The sequence below is a fragment of the Chelonus insularis genome, unplaced genomic scaffold (assembly GCF_013357705.1).
Source record: "Chelonus insularis isolate UGA/USDA-ARS -01 unplaced genomic scaffold, ASM1335770v1 contig_24_pilon, whole genome shotgun sequence".
NCBI lineage: Eukaryota > Metazoa > Arthropoda > Insecta > Hymenoptera > Braconidae > Chelonus > Chelonus insularis.
Window position 1 is genome coordinate 1225404 of NW_023276446.1, and position 26276 is coordinate 1251679.

General features: G+C 31.2%; 2 protein-coding genes across 3 annotated transcripts in view; one reads left to right on the top strand and one right to left on the bottom strand.

Annotated features, from left to right (window-relative positions):
• LOC118064641 (uncharacterized) lies at positions 1–26067 on the top strand. Of its 2 annotated transcripts, XM_035079382.1 has the most exons (13): positions 1–431; positions 544–1161; positions 18509–18749; positions 19846–20000; positions 22569–22814; positions 23172–23284; positions 23526–23689; positions 23782–23937; positions 24012–24079; positions 24168–24248; positions 24335–24496; positions 24574–24771; positions 24849–26067. In XM_035079382.1, the coding sequence occupies exons 2-13, from the start codon at positions 1101–1103 to the stop codon at positions 25091–25093; spliced, it is 1890 nt and encodes a 629-aa protein (XP_034935273.1). In that variant the 5' UTR covers positions 1–431; positions 544–1100; the 3' UTR covers positions 25094–26067. The 2 variants fall into 2 exon arrangements, with proteins under 2 accessions (XP_034935273.1, XP_034935271.1); XM_035079380.1 differs by having other exon boundaries at positions 1–1161.
• LOC118064640 (uncharacterized) overlaps positions 26019–26276 on the bottom strand; it is a 6447-nt gene continuing 6189 nt past the window's right edge. The window contains exon 7 of the mRNA XM_035079379.1: positions 26019–26262. Coding sequence (XP_034935270.1) covers positions 26152–26262 — 111 coding nt within the window. The 3' untranslated portion in view covers positions 26019–26151. The remainder of the gene's footprint in view (positions 26263–26276) is intronic.

Below are 26276 nucleotides of genomic sequence, written 5' to 3' on the forward strand. Positions count from 1 at the left end.
CTTAATGAAATTTTAATGAAAAGTGAAAGAATGAAAGGTTAACCGGGTGAAAAAATAAATCAACCCACAATCAATTGAATGGCAATAATTTCAATCAATTAAAAGATCAATAGATTAGCATTGAATTTGAAAGTGATATAGCTGATATGATAATCAAAAATATATACAGACATAATAAAACCGCGTGGCATACCATGAATCGGAGGCAACAACGTGCTTGCACAGCAACACGATTGGTTATGGAGAAATGGATGCAGAGAAGAGGGAGAGAAGGCAGTACGCCTTGCATTATAGTTGAACAGCATAGCACACACGTGGTGGGGATCATCCGACCACCACAAAACGGTGAAAACTTCTTACTGGCAACTTCATTCACGTTTTAGTAATCGGCATTCACTCGCGAGCTGTTGCAGCACGCGGGATCTAACAAGGTAAGGGACAGGTGAATCGTTCAGTGATCATTTTACCACCCTTACATTACAATTGATAATAATCACTCTGGAGATTGATTTTCTAGTGATACAAACATTTTTTTATCAATAGGTATACATTGAAGACTGGGAAAAATTAAATTTCAAGTTTCACTTGACATTTATATAAGTTGTCAACAAATAATTCAATGCTACGTCAATATTTTTCGTGGAAGAAAAATTGATTCAATAAAAATCTCAAATTAATCTTAGTGGGACGTTTGGCAACGGTATTTACAGCACAGAATAGTAGTCATCCAGGTTACTCAGCTAGCACCTTAGAACTCGTGGAAAGTAGCTGCACGCTCCGTTTCACGTCGCAGACGTTAAGTTACACCCGTGTCTTCTTCTCCAACTGTGCCCGGCTTTTATTTCTTTACGCGAAAGACTTTGAACCGCGCAAGTTACTCGAGACATACGTCTAGACATTGTCAGTGAGACCAGGAATTAGAATAAAAAATCAAAACGGTGCATATCTCCAAGAATTACATTTAATTATAGTGTTTAAATAAATATCATGTAGACTTTAATAATTCTTTAGTGTTATTATATTTTCATACTTTTTTTATTAAATGACACTTTGATTTTAAATAAGTGATAAGTGATTGTGAAGATTAAAACAAAATCATCATGATTGGAGCCAAGATTATACTAATTTTGATCTTCCTTGGTTCTGCTACTTGCACACAAAGTAAGTATTCGCATGTCAGCTGATTCAATCATGCTGTTATTTATTATTATTCGTTAAAGTCAATCATATTAAACCTTAATAGAATATTATTTTATATGTAAAGAGCTTCAAAAACTTATTAATATTTAATAATTCAATCCATAGAGTCAATATTCATGCATAATTGTATATTTATGACTCTGATGGAAAATAAAATATGCCCAAAAAAGTTCAAGTATTTATTCGTATTTTATTTTTTGTGGCATTGATCAAACATTTTATTTATATATTTATAGAACACACAGCATTTCCTTCAAAAATTCTTTTCATGCTTCAGTCCTCGCTTCTTTATTCATGTATTTATTTATACTTTTTCTATATTCCTATTTTCAAACTTGTAAAATTACAAGACATTTAAAACAAAATCGGGCATAATTTTTATTTTCTCACAGAACTAAGACGTGAAAAGGTTTAATTACTGTAATGGTTGATCTTAATTTTAATCCGTCAGTCTGTAGTATAACTATAGGGAGAAAGACTTTTTCTTATCAAATTGTAGAATCATCAACAGCTCTTTTAAAGACTATCATTTACTCTGAATTTTTAATTGTCCTGCATTTTTCCATTTCGGTTTTTCAATGTAGATTTTATCAGATTCTTTTTCACTATAATTAGGTCATTTGAAAAAAATTACTTGAAATGTTTTTAAATACTTTTAGATAATCAACTTATAAGAATTAAAAACCCTCTATGAATATTTACAAAAATAATTAAATCAACTCTCTCTTTCTCTTCCGTTCCTTATCACTATCTCTATTTTTTACACTTTGTTATATAAAAATATATAGAGTTAAAAAATACAGTTGAATCCTTCCCTCTTTTAAATTATGCAAATAGGAAAGTTTTATGAATAACTTTTTCTCAACGAAGGAAAAAAAAATGTTGAATGAAACTTTCGATCTTTTATTCACAACATAACAGAAAAAATCGTAAACCGTCTTAGTAGCATAACGAGCTCACAGCCATGTCCCAAAATCAGATTTTCTTATTTTCTTGCAAAATAGACTCGATGAAAAATGTATAGAAATGGAGTGTCCACTTGTCTATGTGTACCATCGTGACAATGTATCCTACCTGTCAGGCATCTCAAAAGAAAAAGTGCCGACTGGTTAGTATGCATTCTGTAGGTCACCGAAACGAGATAAATTAGAAATCTTATGCTAGAAAATGCTTTGCACGTTTCAAAAAGCAAAACAATTGCAAAATGTCCGGATTTTTCATTTTTGAGATACTTAAACGTGCAGTCGCATAAAAAAAGACACTTACGACCAGATCGAGCGGAAAATCTTAGAACCCCGGTGGGCTATTATGAAAATCATTGAAACCTTATAGTTATTGTCATTCGCGACAATGAAATACAATGTGGTATACAAATATTCATACAATGTACGTAATCCTATGGCCAAAGAATTTCATTCAGTCTAAAAAAACTACTTCCGACTCATTCCTTCATAAATTCACTTATAAATAAATTTTAAAAATAAATTAGCAATTTAAAAAAAAAAATGAAGATACAAATCACAGAATTATTGATGAGTTGAAAATAAATATTTAGCAACTAATCATCTGTGAATAAATTAAATGTTAAAATCCTCAATGAACATAATGTATTCTCTTTTCGACAAATGTACAATCATTTAAAATAGTATGCATATATAAAAGTTCGTTAACCTTCAACATTATGCAGGCAAGAATTTACTAACACTATCAGGATAATAAACACTCGTACATACACCTGTAATGTGTGCGGTTTCTTCCGTTTGAGTATAATATACACATGTATCCCTTAGTGTATTCTGATAACAGTCAAACGGAAATGAAGAAGAGATAATGCACAATGCTATGTTATCCCAGTTGAGAGTTATACAAAGACAATTTTGTTTTATAGTTTCTTACATCATTGATAATAATAATAACGATACTTATACCTTTTTTCTGCTATCGATATCGATTCATTGACTCCTAGACTAGTATTTTTAAAATGTTATAAAAAAAATGATTCTCCATGGCACATATTTCTTTCAATATCTTTAGTAATATGTACACAAGCATGATCGTTGGCAGGTTATATTGATGATCTTCTTCACCTGTTTCTCACGGTGTATAATAAAGTCAGAACTTTCGTGTTTATTTATTGCATTTTTTTCATCTTCTTCCTGTCCTATTCTTTTGCAAAGAATGATAATTTTTACTCCAGTGGCCTCGGTGGTCAGAACGTAAAATGTCTTGGTAACCGCAAAACAACTTGCTCACATCTCTGACTCTCTCACAATAATCAGTTCCTGAAGCCTCTTCCCAGTGTCCAACAACAATAACAACAGCCAAAGACTAAGTCATAAGCTTTTTGCACGATAAACCTTGGAACAAAGTACTCGGATGCTATTTTCTCTTTAACAAAGATCCACTACTTAAAGGTTATTTTTTATTCGTATTTTTTTAGTCATCAATGTTGATGATGAAATCTCGTTTATTTCTCATAAAAATATTCCTTAACTCTCATCACTAATACTTAGTATATATGTACGTACATAAATAATGTATAAGTAATGTTCTTACTTCTTCTGATCTATTACAAAGTTTTATGAGTATTTTTTTAAGAGAAGAAAAAAAATAATTGCGGTGTTTTTAAATCTTTGACGCGTGATTATCACGAGACGTGTTAACTTCCGCTCAAAACTTCACACACGTGGGAGATCAAAGCAATTCTCCCGACGCTTCGAGGTATTTTCTTCACTCTCAGTCTTTTCTACACTAGTTCTATCAACTCTCTCTTCTTCATCAATCCCATGTTATGCTATATTTTCTTTTTATTCCTTTAATATAACTTACTTTTAAAGAATAAACTTAAGTAAAAAGTAAAAGTACATAATTGAAAGTCAAGTCAAAATAAATTTTGAAATGTTTAGCAGGCTAAATTTATATCTAGATGTTTCGTAAAAAAATAGCTGAATTAAATTTTCATCACGTAGTTTTTAATAGGTCTTTCCAAAAAGTATGAAAAACATTCAAGCGGTCCTACAATACTCTGCACGTCTGGTATTTGAGGGTCAGACATCACTCAAGTTATTTTATTTGAACAATCCTCTTATGTATTTTAATCTAACACAACATTCTTTCGTTGTACATATTTAAATTTCAGACTCAGTCAATACTGTTGTTAAAAACAACATTTGATTTTTATCCAATGCATTTTTAATAAAAATAAACTGAAATTTTTTAACTACTTTTAATTTCCACTCGACTCTATAATTCATCATGATTTAAAGTGACTATTTAAACTACAATAGAATAAATATTTTTACTAAAATTTGTATAATCTGGAAAGGATGATAAATAAATATATGGTGGAGAACAGATTGAGCGTGACTAAACGAAAAATGTAAAGTATCTGTTGTTATATGATTATGTATAACCGAAGTGAGATGAATAGATTAATAAACATAGAATATTTTTCAAGGTGGGTGGTATTATAGGAATTTCGAGATGCTTATTGAATCGATTAGATGGATGCTTGATCAAATGAAAGAGACAGATGTGTCACGAGCACGTGGCTAATATGAAATAAAAAGGCTTCTCTTTTTCCACTTACCCACCATCATCATCGAACGTGATCCTAATAAAGCAACCTTTCGTTTCAACGCTACCTGACCTAACGAACCTTCTGCCCACCTCTCAACACTTTTAAACTCATTGGCGCGTGTCGATCTTTAACTATTTTCCACGAATATTCAAAAGTTGTACGCTATATTTTGATCAAGATAACTAAATCTTGGGAAAGAAAGACTCTTAGGTATTTTTAAAGTAATTTTTAGGCAACAAGTGACGAATGTTTATTTAGGTGATTTCATACTACACACATTTTGGAAATGAAACTTCAAATTTTATGTTTAAAATATGGTGAAGAGCATGACAGATGGATCATGATTCATATTACAGGAAGCTTTACCTTTCATCTAATATAATCAATTGAAAAATTTTTATTCCCATCTGATGTACAGCCGGTTCAGTATCGTTTCATTTTTTATTAAACTATATAATGATTATTTAAAATAAATTTGCTGTAACTTTAATCATTTAAAATGATTAATCAACAAAATCTGGTAAATAAATAATTATTGATCACTAGGAGTACTTGAATTTTTCTCACCAAAGTTTCCAATAGTACTAAGGAAGTAACAGCCTTATGATGATGTCTGTATACAAAAATTCAAGTATTATATGTACATGTATGAGAGTAATATTTCTTCGATAGTTAAATTGTTGGCGACGAGTCCCAGCTGTTGAAATGGGATGTGTGTTGAAAGGAAAGTTTTGAGGCAGAAATAGCAACATGCTAAATTTCAAGAGATCGGTTTCTGCAATGCCAAGATGAAAAAAAAAAAGAAACAAACTCGAGTACATAAAAAAAAAAATCATTGGATAAAATAGAAAACAACTTAAAAAAAAAAGATTGAACCGAAATAGTAGAAATAAAATTTCCGGTGAAACACGATTTATACGAGATCTTAAATTAATGCTGAATGAATACTAACGATGAAGAAATACATGATACGACACATGACATAGTGTTATCCTAGGTCAAATGGTCTTGAACTTGAATCAGCTTTTGTAGCTTCTAGTAATTGCCCGAGTTATATGTCATTCTTGTCTCGTTTATATCAACGGATTAAAGTAACTTGAATGCCTTTCTTGATTTATACCTTGTTGATCTTTCATCTTTTCATCTTTTTAATTATAAATTACATTACAATACACAAATCTTTTAAACATAAATTCTTGATTATTTCCATTTATAAATTATTTTTCTCAATATCTTTTTATGAAATAGTTTGGCTGTTAACATTTTATTATAAAAATATTTTAATTTAATTGAAAAAATTTTACTATTGAAAATAAATGTAACTTTAAATAATTTTTTTTTCTAGTTTATTGTAACGATTTACATGTATATATAGTAACTTGTCGCGTGTGGGTTGTAAGGAATTTCTATGCAAATGTTCAGCAAGCATATATGTACGTATAGTAGTCGTGTGTATCAACTTTACTTGTTTTGTTGTTCCCAAGGATCTTGTCCATACTCTCAGGACCACTAACATAGAATCAAATCGATGTTTCACCTAAACGCGCACACTATATAGAATAGGACTATCCACATATATTCCCTCTTGTGAGAATTAAAGCAATAATAAAAATACAAACAAGCTCAGACAAGTCTTACAACTACTCGTTATTTATGCTAATTTTTCTTTAAATGCATAAAAATAAATAAAAAATTCTAAAATGGCTCATTTAATATATTAAATCCTTAAAAAATACTTCATTAGGTTTGTTCTTTTACACGTTTTGGAGCAACACTCAAACTATATTTTATGAGTCATACATTGCTTGAGTCAATGACGTGAATTTCAGTCCTCAGCATGCGTGTTCAAACACGTTTGCGATTATTTGCACATGATAATTTTAAATAGCTCTCCTATAAGAAACATAAACACTAACTTATAATAATGTAAGCGACACTTGAAGGACTTGGTATGATATTTCTATCAACGCCAGATTTGCTTAATAAATTATCTTCTTTAATAACTTGGCACTCTCATGTTTAGATAAAAGCCATAATATTTATAACAATTATCAGGAAATCCAAGCTATCATTTTTTTATGAGATATCCTATCAATGAGCTTATTTAAATTCCTTCTTGATAAGTAGATGACTCTCTGATAAGCTTTAATATTATTAAATAATGATTATAATATTTGGTAGATTCAAATCTTCCTACCAAAAACATTGTATCTATTTTGGTACATGTAGTACCTTTCACTTCTTTTTTTTTTGTGTATAGCTTAATATATCTCATCTAATAATTCTATATCATTTTCTATTTCTAAATTATTTCAACTGCCACCTGCTTGATTATCCTTAACAATATTTTACAAGAAATTTTATTATATTATTGTTACGAATAACATCCTAACAATAATAATCATAATCATTTTCCTGATTTTGTTACTCCGAAATTCAAAGGCTTCACAGTCCACCTTATTTCCTCGGAAGCCATCCGGGTTACATGCCACATTCTCACGTTCCATCATTACATGTGGTATATTCACAAGTTATATTAAAGGAAGTGATCAAATCGACGAAACAGCCAGTCAAGTCTCGAACTTTCCCATGAATTTTATCATTTTGGCTTAGTGTATTTTTACTTAAAGTCGTCGTCAAACAAAGGCATGTATCTGTGTCATTAAGAAATAGATGTTCATGGTAGGATTAACTTGGAGTAGTTTTTTTTCTCAACTTCCTAGTGTTCCCTTGAATATTGCGACCCTCGAAAAAGCTTCGAGAGAACTGAACCCTCTGCATAAAACTTTAATGCCTCTGATCTCGCTCCATGAATCACACCCCTGGTGCTTTTCTCGTCATATAATCAATAGTTTTGGAGTCTGCAAATACTTGAACAAGTGCTGGAGCCGATTAATTCTGAAAACAAAACAAAATTAAAGTTATAAAAATAAGTTTGAAAAATATTTGTGATTAATGCAAATAAAATATTTTTAAAGCTGAATGGACACACATGTTACTCACTTAATTGAGCTCTGAAATATATATAATGAAAATAAAAACGAAATAATAATAATTTGGTTATTCTTGAGGTCTACATGAATCCATTGAAATTTAACACGCGAGCGTGGCGAAAGTAATGTCTGCCTACTGATCCAAGCAGTTTCCTCTTTTTTGTTTTGTTTGGAAGCTTTGGAAATAAATAGCGAGTCAAGTGTATTATATGATGACATCATAATTTAAGCCTCTATTTATTGCCATAAGACTATATCACTCTTGTAATTACTTGGTATGCGACTAGTGGAAAAATCTTCTCACTTTTCGTACCTCAGGACAGAGCTCCCTTTCTTTGGAATGTTTGCCATACTAGTGAATTTACTCGCTTATATAATATGGTTTCTGTAACATTTTTCATTGTATTTTAAGAAATTAAATTTTTTTATTATTTATTTATATATAATAGTAGACATAATTTTTATTGCCAGAAAAGAATGCTAACGGATGTAAAACATTGTAGTCTTTACCAATCTTCTTGTCAAAATAGAATGACAAAAAATAGTGCATGGTTCATAGTTACTTGAAATGATGAATAATTAAGAAAATGTTGAAGAAGAATGGAAACTCGTGAAGCGGATCGATCGCGTGCCACGCACTTCTCTGTTGAAAAAAGTTACGTTACTCAACATCGAATCGAGTGTATGGCACGAGCTACTCCATCGCATATCCCAAGAGTTTTCATGCTTCTCAGTCTTGGACAAAAGTTTTTAAGTAAATCCTTCCGCTAAAAATAATATGACAAAACTCCTGCAGGAGTCTTTTGAATTATCAATGTGCATACAAATCGTAAATATAAAGAAAACAGAATTTAGATGAGGACAATTGAAATAATTTTATTTCTCGTCACCCTTTCATTTGAAAAGTTTTGTGCTCAGCACATATATTTTTCTAAGAATTATCGAACCCGGCTCAACATTTTTAGATTGAATAGCTTGGACACGAATGAATTTCCGGTCTGGATCACTGTATACCCAGATTTATCCTTGACTCAGCTGATTTGAATTTAACTGAAGCTATACAACATTATCGTCTCAAGTGGCGGCTGAATCAGCCAGTTAATATTTACGCACATATCACGATGCGAGTGTTGCATAAAACTCAAATACCCCGGTAGCAATGAAATTTAACTAAACTAAAAAGAATCATTCCATTCTTAACAAATGCTCTTGTCATTGACCTCCACAAGAATCCAAAGTGTTTTATTTTCATTCTATAATTAATTTATCTGAAGATAGGACTTAAAATAATGACCAATAATATTCTTCATTGAAAAATATAAAGCATTTTTCACCAGATAAAAATAATACATATACAACATGACATGAATGAAGACAGGATTATGCAAAATGTTGGCAGAATCCTGTCTTCATTCATAACATGTTGGATATAAGTACTTAGAAAATATAGTATCAAGACAGGCATAAAAAAATCCATTCATTGATTTAACTCACAATATAATTGAGTATCAAATACATGATTTTCATCAAAAATATTTACCAATTTGGAGCAATAGAATTTCGTAAATGAGCACAAAGTTCACATTTTCACCCTAATTATCCCAAAATAGAGGTGTCTAGATGCTGCGTACAAAATGTCTAGACTTGAGCCAAAACCATGAAGAATAATGAACAAAAGAATAAGAATAACTCAGCAGTAGGCTGGTGATTAGTGAGACCAGTAGGAATGCTTAGTTATATACCATCAAAAATCGTCTACATCTGTGGCTCCCAGGTGTTACGTATAGAAAGGACCATTTGCTTTCGTGACTAAAAGCAAATGGTACCAAGCACGAGACGTAATGAAAACGAAAAAAAAGATCTTTTTCGGGGAATCTGGAGAAGCCGGTCATATTACAAAGTGATCTTTGTAAATGCTGACATCTAATTTTTTATTTATCTTGATTGAACAACCATTTTAAAAGTACCTCACTTATAAGCTAATAATAAATAAATTTATTGATAGAATAATGAAATTTATTCATCAACAAGAAAACTAAAAGACCAGTTGATAAATGGGGAAAAAAGTATCTCTTGATTGAAATAGAGATTGCGAATGTGTTGGATGTTAAAAGAAGTATCTCTTGAAATAAGTTAATTGTTTATTGAATTGTAAGTGATGAGAAATGAGGCGTATACATGCATCGAGGTTGCCAGGTCGTCACACTCCATAGCAACATAACAATGACCAACGGAATGAGTGAGGCGAAGAACTAGCTGAGGGTTCGACCGGAAGTTTGTTATAATCCGCGAATGCCTGCCTAGGCTGCTTGGACGGGTTCTCTACTACTCTCTTTCTCCCCGAGTTCGTGCGCTGCCACGAATGCAGAGGCTCGGCAATGCTATCTGACAAGAAGGAAAACACGCTAAAGAAATTCAATGCACAGAAAAAATACAATAGGCGCAACAGATTTCATCAATTATAATCATTTAATTGTAGCTTTAATTGTTATTATTTTTTATTGTAAATACACAGGACAACTTCCTTCAACATTCAATAGACAGCTGTAGTAGATCCTTTTTCATTCTCTAAATACAGAAGCGAAAGGGATTAAAACATATACAACAATTCAGATCAATAAATTACATATATTATAATTAATCAGTGACATGCATGGATTTTTAATCCTTCGATTCATAGCACGATGCTATTCTTCAATTCAACAAAACATTTCCCATTGAAATCAATGTCAATAAAAAAATTCACTAAATCATCCATAATTGAATTCAATAAACGTTGAAATACTTTTCGAAGAATTATTATATTTTTCATCGGCTACAATGCGTAGGATTATTAATCCTTCATGATACATTTTTTGCTGTTCACCTTGGAAAAGCTTTTTTAATTCTTCGAGATGCAGCTGAAGTCGCGATGAATATATAGAAGAATTTTCAAGGCATAAATTTGCAAAATTATATAGTAATCATGAGTCAGTGTTTCTAAAAGAACTTTCTCTGTTTTCTCGTACCTATAACCTCCTCTTCTTTCGCAGTACTATCTTTATCTAGGCATACGTGGGATGAGCGTTCCACATCATGCTCCGAAGGTATCCACACCAACACAAGGATCCTTATTGTAATTCGTTAGTTATTTGATTGAACTTTTTGTGAAAAATTTGACAATTATTACCAAACTCTCGAAAATCAATTATTTTCTATTTATATAATTAATTACATCGACATTAATTGACATTGAAACTTTGTGACATACAGAAAAATATAGATTTTATTTTAAAAATATAAATATTTGGCCAAGGTTTGTATAATGTAATATTAAAAAATATACGATGGTGTAATTGACTAGATAAAGGAATACAATTATTTTACAATATTCATTTATTGAAAAATCATTCCCAAGTCAATGTATTTATTCTGACTGCTTTTTTTTATTTCTCGTTGATATGAGCAATAAAACAACCTGGAGGAGTAGCTTGCTCGTCGCGACTCGTTTAGAAATATTTTTTTCTTTTCTCGCGTGGCACGCATATTGCAGAACACGCGAACGATGCAACGCTCGACTCGCGACGTCCAGAAGTTCGGTATAATTCATGCACAGACGAACCATACTTATCCTCGCTTGTGAAACAACCAGGAGGAACCACTCTTATATCTCAGTCTTTCATTTTCTCTACTGCGCACTTGGCGAGACGACAGACGAGTGTAGTCTCCGTCATTTTTTTCCTCCATTGAATTTCCTTAAAACAAAAAGAAAAAAAAATAGCAAAATAATTACATACAAGATTTGAATTTTGAAACAAATCATTAGGGTTAATAAATGTTTATGATACAAAAAAAAAAGCATTGGAGATCTTTCAACCTGATTATCTGAAAAACAAAAATGCTCGTTCCAATCTTAATAAATTCCAGATAAAATAAGAGTGTGGTAGAAACCGACTTGGTATATAAAATTGATAGACATTGCGTGTAAAAATGAATCGGGATATTCTCGTGGTGTCTCTCGGTACCTTTTGCACATTCGTTTCGCAAGATGAACGGACGGCATGTATCATACACACGAGTCGAACGACGTATGCGCTTATACGTGCCACTGAGTGGTTATACGATCGTGACTGCAAGCAAGTATGTATAAAGCTACGGCACCGCCCGCGTCCAGAGAGTTCATATCCCTCGGGAAAAATTAACATTCCAATGTGGATCGCACAGTAATAAGCTTCTCGTTTAAATCTGACCACCTAACGACGTTTTATATCTTTTCTTTTTCTTATTTCTTCTTTAATTATTCTCCACTCTTACATATAATCCTACACAATTTAATCAACTTTACTCATTAACGCTCATGACAAACTTGGCAGATTTTTTTTTATTACCACCATCATTATCATAGCTTAAAATAGCATCAGAAAGACCTACTGTACTAGATATGGATGCAAACGTACGACAAATTACTCAAGTAAAAAGCAAAAAAAAAAAAAAACGAAGAATAAAGTGAAGACATTACAACACTCATTTAACTGTTGTGCATTCAAAGAACAATAGCATATTTTACTTCTGTATCTAGAGTTTTTTATTCAGTTATACACTGAACCAGCTTATCTTGAAGTGTATCTTGAATATAAGCTGAAGTACTTTAACCTCCTCCGAGAGTTTTTCTCTCTTCTTAGTGTGTTGCTGGAGATTAGCAATTCTCCGAGACGTCACACACATTTTATGCGAAAGAGAAATCGTTTTTACCAAGTAACATGACCGACAAATAAACTTGTCTATAACTAGGTAGTTCATTTTCCCATGCCACTCCCACTTATACTTATGTTGCCGGTGGCGTCTGATGCTATAAGTCGTCTTTACCCTGTTTTCACTTTCGCAATATTGCCATTTCAAAACTCTCATTATCTTTACCTTCAATAACAATATTTACTTCAATAATGCACAAATATGTTGTTGTACAATTTTCAACCAATACTTTTTTTTAAATAATCAATGTAAAAAAGTCCTTTATCACTTGGTATCACAAACACACACATTAATACTTGGCTTGAATATTTTTTCATTTTCTATTCATTTATAAGAAATGTCAATGAATAATTCAATACTTACAGGAATTGATTTATAAATTGAGTAGGACGTACAGTCGATTAAAAGGCGTTCGATCTTAAACAGGATATCCTGCAATACACATTAAAGATAACATCAAATATATAATGCTGATGGTCGTGTGCGCGTTCCAGTTCTGTTTCGCGTGCAGCTCGTTAGCCCGGGGCCTAAGCATAGGAGCGCATCGTTCACACGTTAATGAGAAAAAAAAAAGCCCTCATATTTCTTGGAAAAAATATAACGAACTAGTTAAATATATTTTTTATTACTATTTCCCATTTTCTTGACATTTAAGATCCTTTAATCCTTTAATCCTTTTGCATTGAATCAAGTTATGTGGAAAAATGTTTTCAGAAATCGAATAATTATTTTATCTTGATGTTTTGAAATACTTTTGCGAACTGCATTTTTTAATTTTATTTTGATGTGTGAACCTCCTCAGTAAGTTATTCTCTTACTTCCATGATTACCGGAAGCAGTAAATTATTTTTAGCGAAAAAAGTAAATCCCATTGAGTACAGAGAAATAATGGAAAAAGTTAAAGAGTTAATAAAAGAAGAGAGGAGATTTAGCTAATAGGTATACAAGGACACTTAAATAATCCTCGAGGTCTTTGACAGTAGTAACACAAGAAGCATTATGATTTATGAGAATAACACATAGTCAACGACTGAGGCCACCGACGAGGAGTTGGTCGTCGTATAACACGAGAAATCTCAGTAAGACGAGACGTGAATGCAAGAAAAAGAGAAGTTGATAAATAAGAGTGAGAAAGAAAAAGCATCGTGGTGGGTAAGTCGAGAAGAGAACATGAAGAAAAGGAAGAAGAGGCGGACGAAAGACGGTGGGAGCGAAAAGTGGCGGTAACAGGTGCAGCCGCACAGCCTAATTGACTCTGCGGATGCTTCCCATCCATAATGCATCGACATTCTTGTCTTCTAAACACATTCTAATAGCGTACAAAGCTCTCTTTAAACAACAACACTCCAATTTCAACCAATTCGCCAACGGATTAAAGTAAAACTAAAAAATACCTTCCTCCATGTATTCCCAAAATCGATCTCTGATGATCAGGATCAAAGCACACATGCCGGAAAACCTTTAGGAGGATGTTGCATTTAATCAAAATTCCAAATTAATCGATCAACTGTTCAAAAGTTATAACTAATAATTCAAAGCAATCAAATTCACTTTATCAATTAATTTCACCGTTTAGTTTAGCAATAATAAATGTCTAAAGTTGAGTAGTACTATACTATTAGTTGTGCAAGTACCTCCTTCAATTATTTCTATTGAATCGACAATTTTGAAAAAAAGAGAAAAAAGTATTCTCAATACAAGTATATGTATATTTAATAATATAAAATGTGTTGGTGGTATATATAAGTATAACCGTACCAACTTCAGCATCGTCCGGTCCTTTTGCTTTAGTTCATTGTATATAAATCCAACAACCTTTTTCTTCTTTATCTCCCATTTCATCTCTTCTTCGTCTTCGTATTACTATATTATCATCATTATACGTTTTTTTTGGCTCAAAATTTAAGTGGCCGCCACAGAGTAGTCTTAAAGTACCCGACAAAGTTTCGCTTATATATAAACCTTCTCACAAAGTCTGATCCTCTCTTGGAGCAACTTCCGGTGGTATAGCTGGCGCCCACCTTTCTCGTAAAAAGCAACCATCAGAACCTCACTTAACCTGTAATATCCGTTGCAAAAATTCATTACAATGGATAGATGAAAGATAGACCCACTATAAGAAGATTAAAGGATTTAAGATGTTTAAATTTGCTTCAATATTTTTAGTTAATCGAATATAATGACATTTAATGTGTCTTACATGCTAAGAGTGTGAATGTATTCTTGTGGTAGCTAGGTCGGAACTAAGAATGAAAACTAACTAGTGTAATCTAGGTAATGATCAATTATGCATTCAATTATCAAAGAATTATTTTCATTATATAAATATCAAATTAGACATGCTAATTAAGTATAATTATCCTTAACTGTTTTTCAATGAGATTTCAAAATTTTTAATTGTTTCATTTAATTTTGTATAAAACTTATATTGACGTAATGAGTATTTTATTTTTATGCTCTGTTGTACAATAAGTTGACTTATCACAATGATCCATTTGCGATATAATATTAAAGGTGGTGGTGGTGGTGGTGGTGATGATGATAATGATGATGAGAGTGCAAGTGCAAGAGTGAAGCAAATCTGGCATCTGCCGTTAGTGGTCCTTGATCATTAGTGATGATGAGGTGACCATATGACGCTTATTCGTATGGCAAGCCACCGTCTCTCTATACATACCAAGATCTGTCTACAAAGCAGTGTGTATAAAAAGTATAAAAAAATCAAGAGAAGCCGGCCACCATGAGGAATCAGGACGAGGTCACTTTTTGCAAACTCATACTCATCACTGATCGCGTAAGTTCACAAAAAAGCCAAGAGACTGCTTATTATGACATGAAAAGATGATTGGATGTCTTCTATCCTTCATTAATGACCAAAATGATAAATTTGAAGACTGGAGATATCATTTAGGACTGAGCTACTCATCTAAAAAGCATTTCAAGATTCACAGTAGATTAAATAATGATATGGCGATGGGATTTGAAAATTACTAAGCTTTCGTGCTGTGTTCATTTCCACCTTCTTTTTTATTGTTAGCCTACTAACTACTACTCACGACAAAAATAATTCCTTTATTGTCATTATACCGTGATGACATAATTTCTTCATTTTAACAATTTTATTAAACAAATTTTTTTTTTTAAATAGTCCAGATTGTCATTATTATTCATGATAATTTTTTTTTCTCTAGACTTAATATTATGACGAATTGTTCCCACAACTTCCCGTCAACTAGACGACACAAAATAGTCTACTTTATGTTTGATCATACCAATTACGACTAGCTGTAATGTATTCCAACGGACGATGCATCATTTTGAAGAGGCCAACGAACTACAACTTGAAATCAAGTTACATTAACTATTTTCCGGCCATCAAAAAATCTATGGAATATGTTGAATTGTATTTTTTTACTGTCTTAAGATTGATTAGTGAATAAAAAAAAATGGTTGAGTAGCACGTGTTGTCTCTTTTATGAATCAAGTAATGAACGAGGGGATTTATGAAAAAAGGAAGAAGGAGTCTATACGAGAAAGGAAAGTAATTAAATGCATTGAGATTGTACTAGAAGACAAGTGAACGTAATCATACACTTCCGGTGTTGCGGAGGGAAAGAGAAAATATTGATAGAGAAAAAGACGTGTAGGCAAGTGTAAAAGAACAAATGGTTATTAAAATTCTATTGTCGTCAGAAATTAATTAAGATATAAAATATTTTTATATTATTTTAGATATGATTGTCAATGTGGTTTGTTTTTATTGATGAATGAGTGATTTTAAAGAGATGAAAGACGATTTAGTGAGGTTACTGAGGGCTAACGAGAAACGCGAGATAAACGAGGAAATACGAGGGACAAGTGTGCAAAGCAACCAACACTCTGGTTACCGTGGCTATTTTACTCTGCGGTTGCTCAATCTCGCCGAGCGACACCGCACGAGTTGCTGACGTACACTATGAGTCTGTTAAGAGTAACGAAGGTGGAATTGCAAAATAATCCAAGACATTCATACTAACACTATTTGAAGATTTTTCACAAAAGAAATAAAATAATAATATTGTTAGTACTTTTGTACTTTTATTTGTTACCACTACTATAACAGAAGCAAAGATTGGAGCCAACAATTGAAATTTATATTATTTTTTGCCAATTAAAATCATAAATTAGAGTCATTAATAAAGTAAATAAAAAATATTCCATTGAATTAAATGTTAAATTAATGAATACAAAGTGGTTGAAAAACAAATAAAAATAAAAATCCGAAAATTATGAGGAGAAGCATGAAAAAGAAATTTATTTGGATTTTTGGAGAGTATAGAAAAAAGTCGATTCAACTTCCGCCACAGAGTGATTCTTGACGTGATCTTTAATGAAATCAACATCGACAGAACTGGTGCTGCAGCTTTTTACAAGACTCTTAAGATTTTCTACCTGTGCGTTCATTCGTTTAACTCTACACGTGAAGTGTCTTGTATTTATTTATTACTTCCTGTTGGCGGACAATTGAATTTTATTTCTGTTTTTATTTTCTTAAAATAACGATAATAATAATAAAATAATAATGACAACCTACAAATGATTGAAACTTGGTAACGTATAATTCAAGAAGCGTAACCGAAAATTGTCATTCCCACGGACAATCGTCAAAAAATAATTAAAGAGGAAATAGAAAAAAAAATGAGAAATAGAATCCAGGAAGAATAAATTGGACCTAACAATTATTTCGTCTGCTATTCTGACAAACAATAATCGGAATTCTCGCAGAATAAACCTCAATCCTTACTCACCATCATGTTCTCTCATACTCTTCTATTAAAGCTTCAACTTATTCTTAAATGAAATGAGGATAAAAAAAAACCTACCACAAAATGAAGACAAAAAGGTGGAAGAAAAAATTTTGACGTTATTATCGCGTTCCGCCCAAATGATCACACGAAACTCTCAGTCATTTCATGATTGACCGTCCAATTCAAAAGAAAAGAGAATCAACTACCAATATCATCATCATCAGACCCTTACTTTTTTCCACCTTAAATATTTTTATCTTTTCATCTGAGTATGAAGACACCTCAAACAAGTCACCCACCATACACACGTTTGATGCACTTGATGTATGATGCCTACACTACGTGACATCAATAGTGTCTCAATTAGGTATACACCTAGTGTATAATGTGATGATTTTGGTTTTGATTTATTTTAATTAGCTACATATAACCTCAATATGTTATTCTTTCGCATGACCCTGTTTATATCAAGTCCAGTGCACTACTATGTATAATGTTAAAAGACTCAGTTCATTCGACAGTTTAATTAATTCGTATCCATGCTCATTAGTTGTAACTTTTCACGATACCGTCAGATAAGTGCATACATACACCTGCCTTTTGATAATCTCCAGATTATTTATCAGCATTTATGAATCATCCAGTTATGTGCTCTTCTTTCAGTAATCATTTTACAATCTTTTTACTACATTCCCACGCACTTCATTTATATTTTATTTCATTAATTATGTTATTTTTTCAAGAATATTCATTTTATTACAATTATTGTATTAACTTTTTTTTAATACTTTATTTTTGATTAATTACCGTCATTAATCATTTTGAAAATTCTTGCTATACTATTAAAAAATATTTTAATGCCAATTAATTTTAAAACGAAAAAGACAAAAAATTTTTTCATAAAATATAGCACAACTACATTACTTAAATTAATTATAGAAACATTTTTTTTTTCTTTAAAAATATGATTATTAGAGTGGTTAGTAGCAGGAACTTGGTGGAATGGCAATTTTTAATTTACATTCCAGAACAATTTGTTAGTTGAACTATAATTATATAAAAATGAAACGCTTCTCTCTGCGTATATAATTAAACAGAAAATAACTGATTATTAATTAAGTAAGAATTTTTGATTTAATTATAACATTAGTTACATTTTTTTTTTAATGCAAGACAATTAATAATCGTAATATTTATAGATGCAATTATTGTTTCAGACGTTTCAATGAGCCCTGCGGATATTCTACCGAGCTACGATCCACAGTTTATGGCTCGATGTTACTTCCCAGCCGAATTCCAGGGCGAGTTCGTGATGCAGGTGAGCGGAAGCGGCGCCAGAGGCTCTTCAAATACCATCGAGCCCATTCAATACTCACCACTCAACATCACCTACGACGCGATACCTGTTTGGGGATACTGTCATAAGAGAGTTGGCGATAATGTTCTTCTCGTCGACAGGTATAATGAGCTTTTTTTATCTTATCTAAACTATATACTTATAGCTCTGCACATTTTCATCTTAATTAATTACCATATTCTTGATAGATTTTAATTCGATATTTGTCATTGATTTATTTATTTTTATTCTTTATTCATTAATATATTCTCTGTTACATAATAGTGGTATTGAAAAATTTTCAAAATATGTTGATTCATTTTTAAATCAAACAGATATTAAAACGTGTTAATCATCCCATAATGTTAATAAAAATAATAGATTTTATATATTATATTGTACTTAAAAAGGGAAAATAAAATTGATTGGTATTAAAAGAATGAGAAATTTAAAAAGATTGAAAATATGTAGCATGCTAGTATTTTATCTGACTCACTAAAAGCTTAATAATTTATCAATTCAATAAATAACTCATGTTCTTATTTCTTAGGCAATTTATCATCTGCCAAAAATAATTCACAGGCAAATTTATAACTTAATCCTCTTCTGTTAAATTTTTGGTTTTATATTTTATTTTCATTGTATCCAATGTCTTCTTCATCCCAATTTAATTCTCTGTCATTATATATTTTTTTCTTTTAGGGTAGAAACTTAATTATTGATAGTTTAAATCGTAAAATGATAGAAATAAATTTAAGAGATTTATTGACAAAAATGGCTTTTAATATAAAATAGAAAATAAAACCCAATGAGACAATGAATTGAGTATATTTAGAGACATTAGAACGTGGAGTTGGCTTGTTCAAATCCTCTCTACAACTTGAAAGACTCAGCAAGGAATCGAGTGTAGGTGTCGTCTGGGCAAGAATGCATAAATTGCCATCCACACACGCCCCTGGCGCGTGCTTATATATACCCTGTGTTCAACGTAGAATCATTAACGAGACTCCATCCCGTGTTTTCACAACAAATTCGCAATGTCCTGTCAAATATAAGCCAATAAATCACAGACTCCTCCCTATAGCATTTACTTTATCATGATCAAACTTTTATTCCTTTCTAACTAATAAAAAGAACCTTCTCAAATGGTAATTTATTTTAAAAACAAATCATTAAGTTTAAACTGATGTAGCATTAATTAGATTATTTTGTCACCAGAATTGGAGACGGTCAATGTATCAGATGTTTCCGGCTTAAAAGAAGATCCCGCAACATCATTGAAGTCTTCTACGAGAATCTCAACAGGTGTTATACATACGAGAAAGGTGCTCTTGAGTCATGTGAAACACTAAACTCCACAGCAATTCTTTATCGTAAGTGGCTGAAATAATTTACTTATATAATTAAATAAAAATAAAGTAAATTGACTCACACTGATAAGTTATCATTCATTAGGAGGAAGTTAACGAGCATTATTGCATTAAAAAAGCAATTAAAATTATAATCAGACTAAAAAAAATGTAAAACCAAAATAGGGGACATTTTTTAATAAATTCATTATTTTAAAAATGTATGAATTAAACATAAATACAATATCTAAGGAAGTTGAGTGTATCCAGCTCACGTATGACCTCACGCACGCGCGTGTAACTTGGTTTTTCTCACGAGTGCATCAATTAAAATACCTGCGTGCGCGATCGTAACAAATATTTGCATAATCACTGGCCGATTATACTTGATGTGATGCATCCAGTTCGACTTGGGGTTCACTTGTTTCAAGGTTGCACTTACATATATGTACCTACTCTTACTCCACAATTTTACATCTTCACCTTCTATCAAAAATTTTTCTTCAGCTTCATTTCCGGTCATTCCTCTTTTACTTAATGAGATAAAGACCCAAGAGTCTAAGAAATAATCAGTCAAGCGGAAGTTGGAATTACTTCAAGATTTCTCTAGAGTACTACAAGTGAATCGGGCTTCAGTCTATTGATAATACAATCGATAAGCTTCTATGTACGTAACTACTAAATTACTGTTTTCTTTTGTTTTTCAATTTTTAAACCGTAACGAGTTTGTTCCTCATGAACAGTTCTATTCTATTACGAAAATCATTAAGATTATAATTAGATAATTATAACAAAAAATATGGAATGGTTTTTTTTAAAGATGTATAGTTTTTAAAATTCATGAATTAAATCTGACCGTTTAAAAGATTAAAATTTTTATTATTTGATTTTTAAGCGTAACAAGCTTGTTCCTCATGAACGATCCTATTTCTTCAAAGCAAAAAAAAAAAAAAAAGGATAAAAAAATAAAATTCGAAGCTGGTGGTTCGATGGTTAATTTGAGAGAACCTTGAGCAGTTGAGGTATCGGACGCGTCAACAAAATACCCTGAAGGACCACCAACGCTATGACTGTTTCTTCTTTTCCTTCTCATCGTCCTACCTACATTTCTTATTCTTCTATACCATCAGTTTCGCGTTCATGTTTTTTATCCAGCCGCACCCTAAGTTGCCTCTGCATTCTCATTCAAAGCGTGGGAGTGCTAGCAACGTTGGAGATTCTTCATCAAAAAGATCTACTCAGGACCAAGTGTACAAGATAACCAGTTACATTATCAAAATTTATCAAATTGTTTATGAATAGAAATTTATAATTAATTCACTTTACACAATGGATTTATTTTTAATTAGTTACAATCCAATTTTTAATTATCAACTTTGGAATTCTTTCATTTTCAAAACATCCTGATTTAAGCATGAAGGAGTCGGTATGTACACTGGAGATCAATGAAGCGTAGGAGAAAAAATTGAAAAAGAACAGGTAGTTTGAAGAAAAAGATGAATGAGAACTGTCTGGTTCAATGCTTACATTTGTGCTGCTACCTGTCGAGTTACGACCTTGTCCGTGACCAAATGAAATAGCTTGGTGACGTCCGGTTCCCTCTAACTCTGTCTCAACCATGCAAGAGTGAGAAGGTAAAAAAGCAAAAAAAAAATAGACACAAATCGCATTCCTGTCGCCACAAGTTTAGCCTTGCGATCCAGATTTCTTCATCAGATAAATTATTTAAAAAACAACAAAATTATTTCAATTATAAATAATCTATAATTTTTGCTAAAAAATCAAATAATCTAATTATCAGCTCCTTTATTTGTTATATAATCCAAAGTATTCTCTCTAAATGATGTTTCGAAATTCAGATTCTTCGATTTTCTATTGGAGTTTTAAAATATGATACAAGGCATCAATTTCGCTCGTGCTCGATAAAACCAATAAAAGTATCTCGAGTTTCATTGTGGGCAAGCAAGAAGCCTACGTAAAAACAGGAAATCCCACAAAAATGTACCCTAAACACATATCTACGCTCGTGGATTGGCATGGGTTAAAGAAAACTGAGTAAAGATGATGGGGACGATATAGGCCGTATAGACGTGTATGACAAGAGAATTGAAAAAAAAAACACGAGACCCTTTTTATGATTAAATAAACGGTGTGTAGTTTCAGCAACTTCCTGTCTAGAAAAGGTTTACCTCTTCCTTATCCCCCCTAAAATACGAATCCTCTAATTTTTAAAAGAGCTCACTTGATCATCTCCAGTAAAACTACTTGATTTATTATTCGGCGTGTCTATTCTTGTATCTTCTTGTCACTAAAAATATACAAGAAAATTCAACCACCAGAAGACTTCCTTCATTTGACAATTCACGTCTATAACAATTGTTGGTCACGTTCATTCCTATTCCTCGAACAACCTTGTATAGGACTTTCTAAACATCCAAACATTTTTCTAAACTACTCTTTCCTTTTTTACCTGTTTTATTCATGAATGATTCACATGCGACATACACAATAACTGTACTATAATAACTCTTATTGGTTTTATGATGACTATTATACTGAAGCAACTATATTTCAATTCACTTTTCTTCTCAGGCACAAAAGAACTTGGTGGGATACCGATTAGGAACGAGTTCTGCCCAATAGCTGGGAGATATCATTTCAAATACAACATCAATGATGGCACTGAAGACGATATGGAATGCAACACTTTTTCATCCAGTCTCGACAACTGTCCTGATGGTTCAATTTTCCGATTGCAATTTAAAAAATGTTCTTTCCAAATTCACGGAACAACCAATTCAGTAATGGAAAATCGAACAACAGCTCTAGTAGATAGAAGTAAGTGATTTGTTAGACACTTTAACTAACATATTTATAACAAGTTGACAATTTAATTAGTATTTTTAAAAAAATTACACGAAAAATATAAATGCAGTTCAATTACATATCAAATAAATTTTTCATTAATTTATTTTTAAATTATTATTCATCATTTTTTTTGATGTTAATCACCATTAGAGGTTTATCATCACGAATATTGCAGTGTTGATTTTTATTTATCATATTAATTACATGCTTGCAACATTCCTGACTCGTGAAACTCATTACAATTACACACATCGATGTTTAGTAAATCAGATTCAATCGCTGAATATATTGTATCAAACTTTTTAATAAATATATGTATGTCTTTAGATATAACATTCAATTGCTTGGGAAGCTGGCCAGGTAGACCCGATGGAGCGCGGTATATTGCTCTTCTTGATACCAGAGTTGATGGAGAGCGTAGACCTCAATACCGCTGTGGGGTAAGTTTTATGTTGTAGTCAGTTTATCGCAACTATAAACTTTATTCAATTTTAGATAACCTAATCCATTCGTTACTATTAAGATCATCAAGATCAATAATAAAACGAAATGAAATAAATAAAAATTTATTCAAGTAAATTTCTTACAAACTTTATCAATAATTTATCAGTATATTTTCGAGTAACAAATGTTACTACATTTCACTGGGAAAAATAATATAATTTAAATTTATATTTCCAGTTATATCACGTGGATAACAAGGGCAGAATTTACATGGCATTTAGCAGTGATTCAAGTTGCACACAAAATTTAGAGAATTCAACGAGTGGTTATGAAACTTTGATCCTCACTCGAGCTATTAATCAAAGAAGAATGCCTGACTATGTCACGACTCATTTGGCATCGTAAATATTTTTTTTCTAGTATAGTAGTTTGTTAGGTATCTAGGATAATAATTGGGTAGGTTCCGAAGTAACATGGGTTTTTATCTTTTTAGATATCCCAAGTGGGCACAAGGAGAATGGGAAGAATCTCTCATTGTCAACGGTACCATGTCTTTCAACGATCTTAATGGATATCGTAGCTATACTTTCATCACAGTTGATTCCAATGATGAAACTGGCAGATATATAGTTTACTCTAAAGATCACTGGTAAATTGGAACCTAAAAAAATGTATTTCTAATTTAGAAAGAAGTTGCTGAAATTTTTTTTTTTACTTTTCTAGTGAACAAGAAGCATATTTATGTTTAATGATGAGGCAACGCAGTGAAAATGTTTTGGAGTTCAAAATTGGTAAATCTATTTTATTATTCAAATATTTTTTCTTAATAATTTAATCAATTAATATGACTTCAAAATTAACTAACAATAAATTTTTCAGGAACTGTTTCATCCCCTGTATATGCAAGATATTTATGTGATGATTTAAATTTGGATCGGGCTGACTGGATGACTCAAGCACGTAAGTTTCAAACTACAATCTCTCAATTTTAGTAGTAAAGGTTATTTATAAATAATTAATTGTATATATGTATTCATACCACGCAGGTTTAGAAAGACTTGTAGAATCTCCTTGTCCCATCACTGGTCATTACGTCGGTAGGATACCTGATCTTCCAGGCACGTGCGCCGAATTGAGCAGCAACTGCAACACTCGTGAAATAATGTATTACAAAGTCACCGATTGTGAATCTGGTGAATTATATGAAGGTAAAAAATTATTTGTCATTATAAATAATAGTATTAAAAATGTGAATTTTCATAAAAATTCTTCTTAATATTAACAGAGCGAACATACTTGTGTCTTGGACAGTGGGAAGAAAAAGGAGTCATGTACACATATACAAAGAGAAACGATACAGAAACTAATGAGTGCTTTGTTGGATTAATAGTTAATGATGATGAAATTTACATAAAAGAAGCAGGAGATCATTGTCTTCGTAATATAGATCCTCGTAGAGAAGGAATGCGTCTCCATAAAAAAGGTAATTATTTATTGAATATTCACATTAGTTTAATAGAAAATTAAAATAATAAAATGTAATTAAATAATTTTATTTAGGTCAATGTTATGGAAATTCTCCTAGTCCTGCACCTACGCCGATAAAACCCATTCCCCATGATCCAATAATGAGAATAACAACACCGCATTCACGACAACCTAGTAATTCATTAGCTACGACAAAGAAACCACCGAGAACAATATCTTCTTCAGCATCGCAAAAATTTGCTCATGTACATATTTTTGCATACATGTCAGTAATCTATATGATTTATACAAAAATAAGCTTAATTAACTTTGCATAATTGTCCATAAAACTGCCTAATAGTGTCAAGCTCACACTATAAATCAAATAAAAAAAAACATCTATTTTGATATTTTCTGTGAAATTTATTATAGAGTAGCACTTGTAAAAAACTGTTGTATTTTATATTGAGAAACACTGACAGTTTTATTTAATTTATATATCAGATATGTTAATAAGAGTCGAATTTATGACTCCGGAAATGTAAAAAGAAGGGTTTTAAGAAATCCGTGAGTCATCAATATTTATTCTGTCAATTACAGACAATTTAGTAATAAATTTTCGTAAAACTTTTTTACATATTTACTAAATACGAAAAAAAATTATATATATATATATATATAAAATTAATATTTATATAAAAAATATTTTATAAAAAATTTAGACTGTTCATCATGAACTGTGTATGTGAAAAATAGAAAATTTTTAGGTAAATCATGCTTTCTATAAAATAACAAAATGAATACATATCAGCATCAAATATCGTATTCAAATTCAATAATTGTATAGGGTAAAACAACAATAAATTCAACATTTTTTCATTGTAAAAATAATTATATTTACAACATTTGATGAAATTTGTGAAATTTTACAGTTAACGTATTATATATAAGCTTGATTTTATTTAAATTAGTATAGAATTGATAATAAGGACAGTTAATGTAATAAAAAGTTATAAACGAAATGATAAAACAAACTTTTAATAGATATGTTTAATATTAACTGCCTTGTTACCATGTAAGTACGTATGTGAATGTAAATATATGTAAACTTGTTAAAATATTATTTTAGTAGGTAAAAACTATATTGTGATTGCCTCAATGAGTGTGTGAAAGGAGGCTTGTCATTAGGTGCATTTAGTTTACACTCAGTTAATGAGATGCAAATAAGTTGCATCAATTAAAGTATAAGTAAAAACAATCGTGTAAACATATAAAAAAAATATTTATTTCATAATAAAGTAATATAAAAGTATATAAATGTAACAAAAATTTTTTCTCTCAAATTTACATTATTTACACTCTTGATATTATAATCCTACATTCAACTCCAATTTATTTATCTTATAATAAACTCTTTGATTTTTTCAGGCTCAGCCTTGTAATCTAAATTGATATAAATATTTCTATCTCGAGCATCTTTCAACAATTCAAACCACATCGGATCTTTCTGTAAAAGAATTT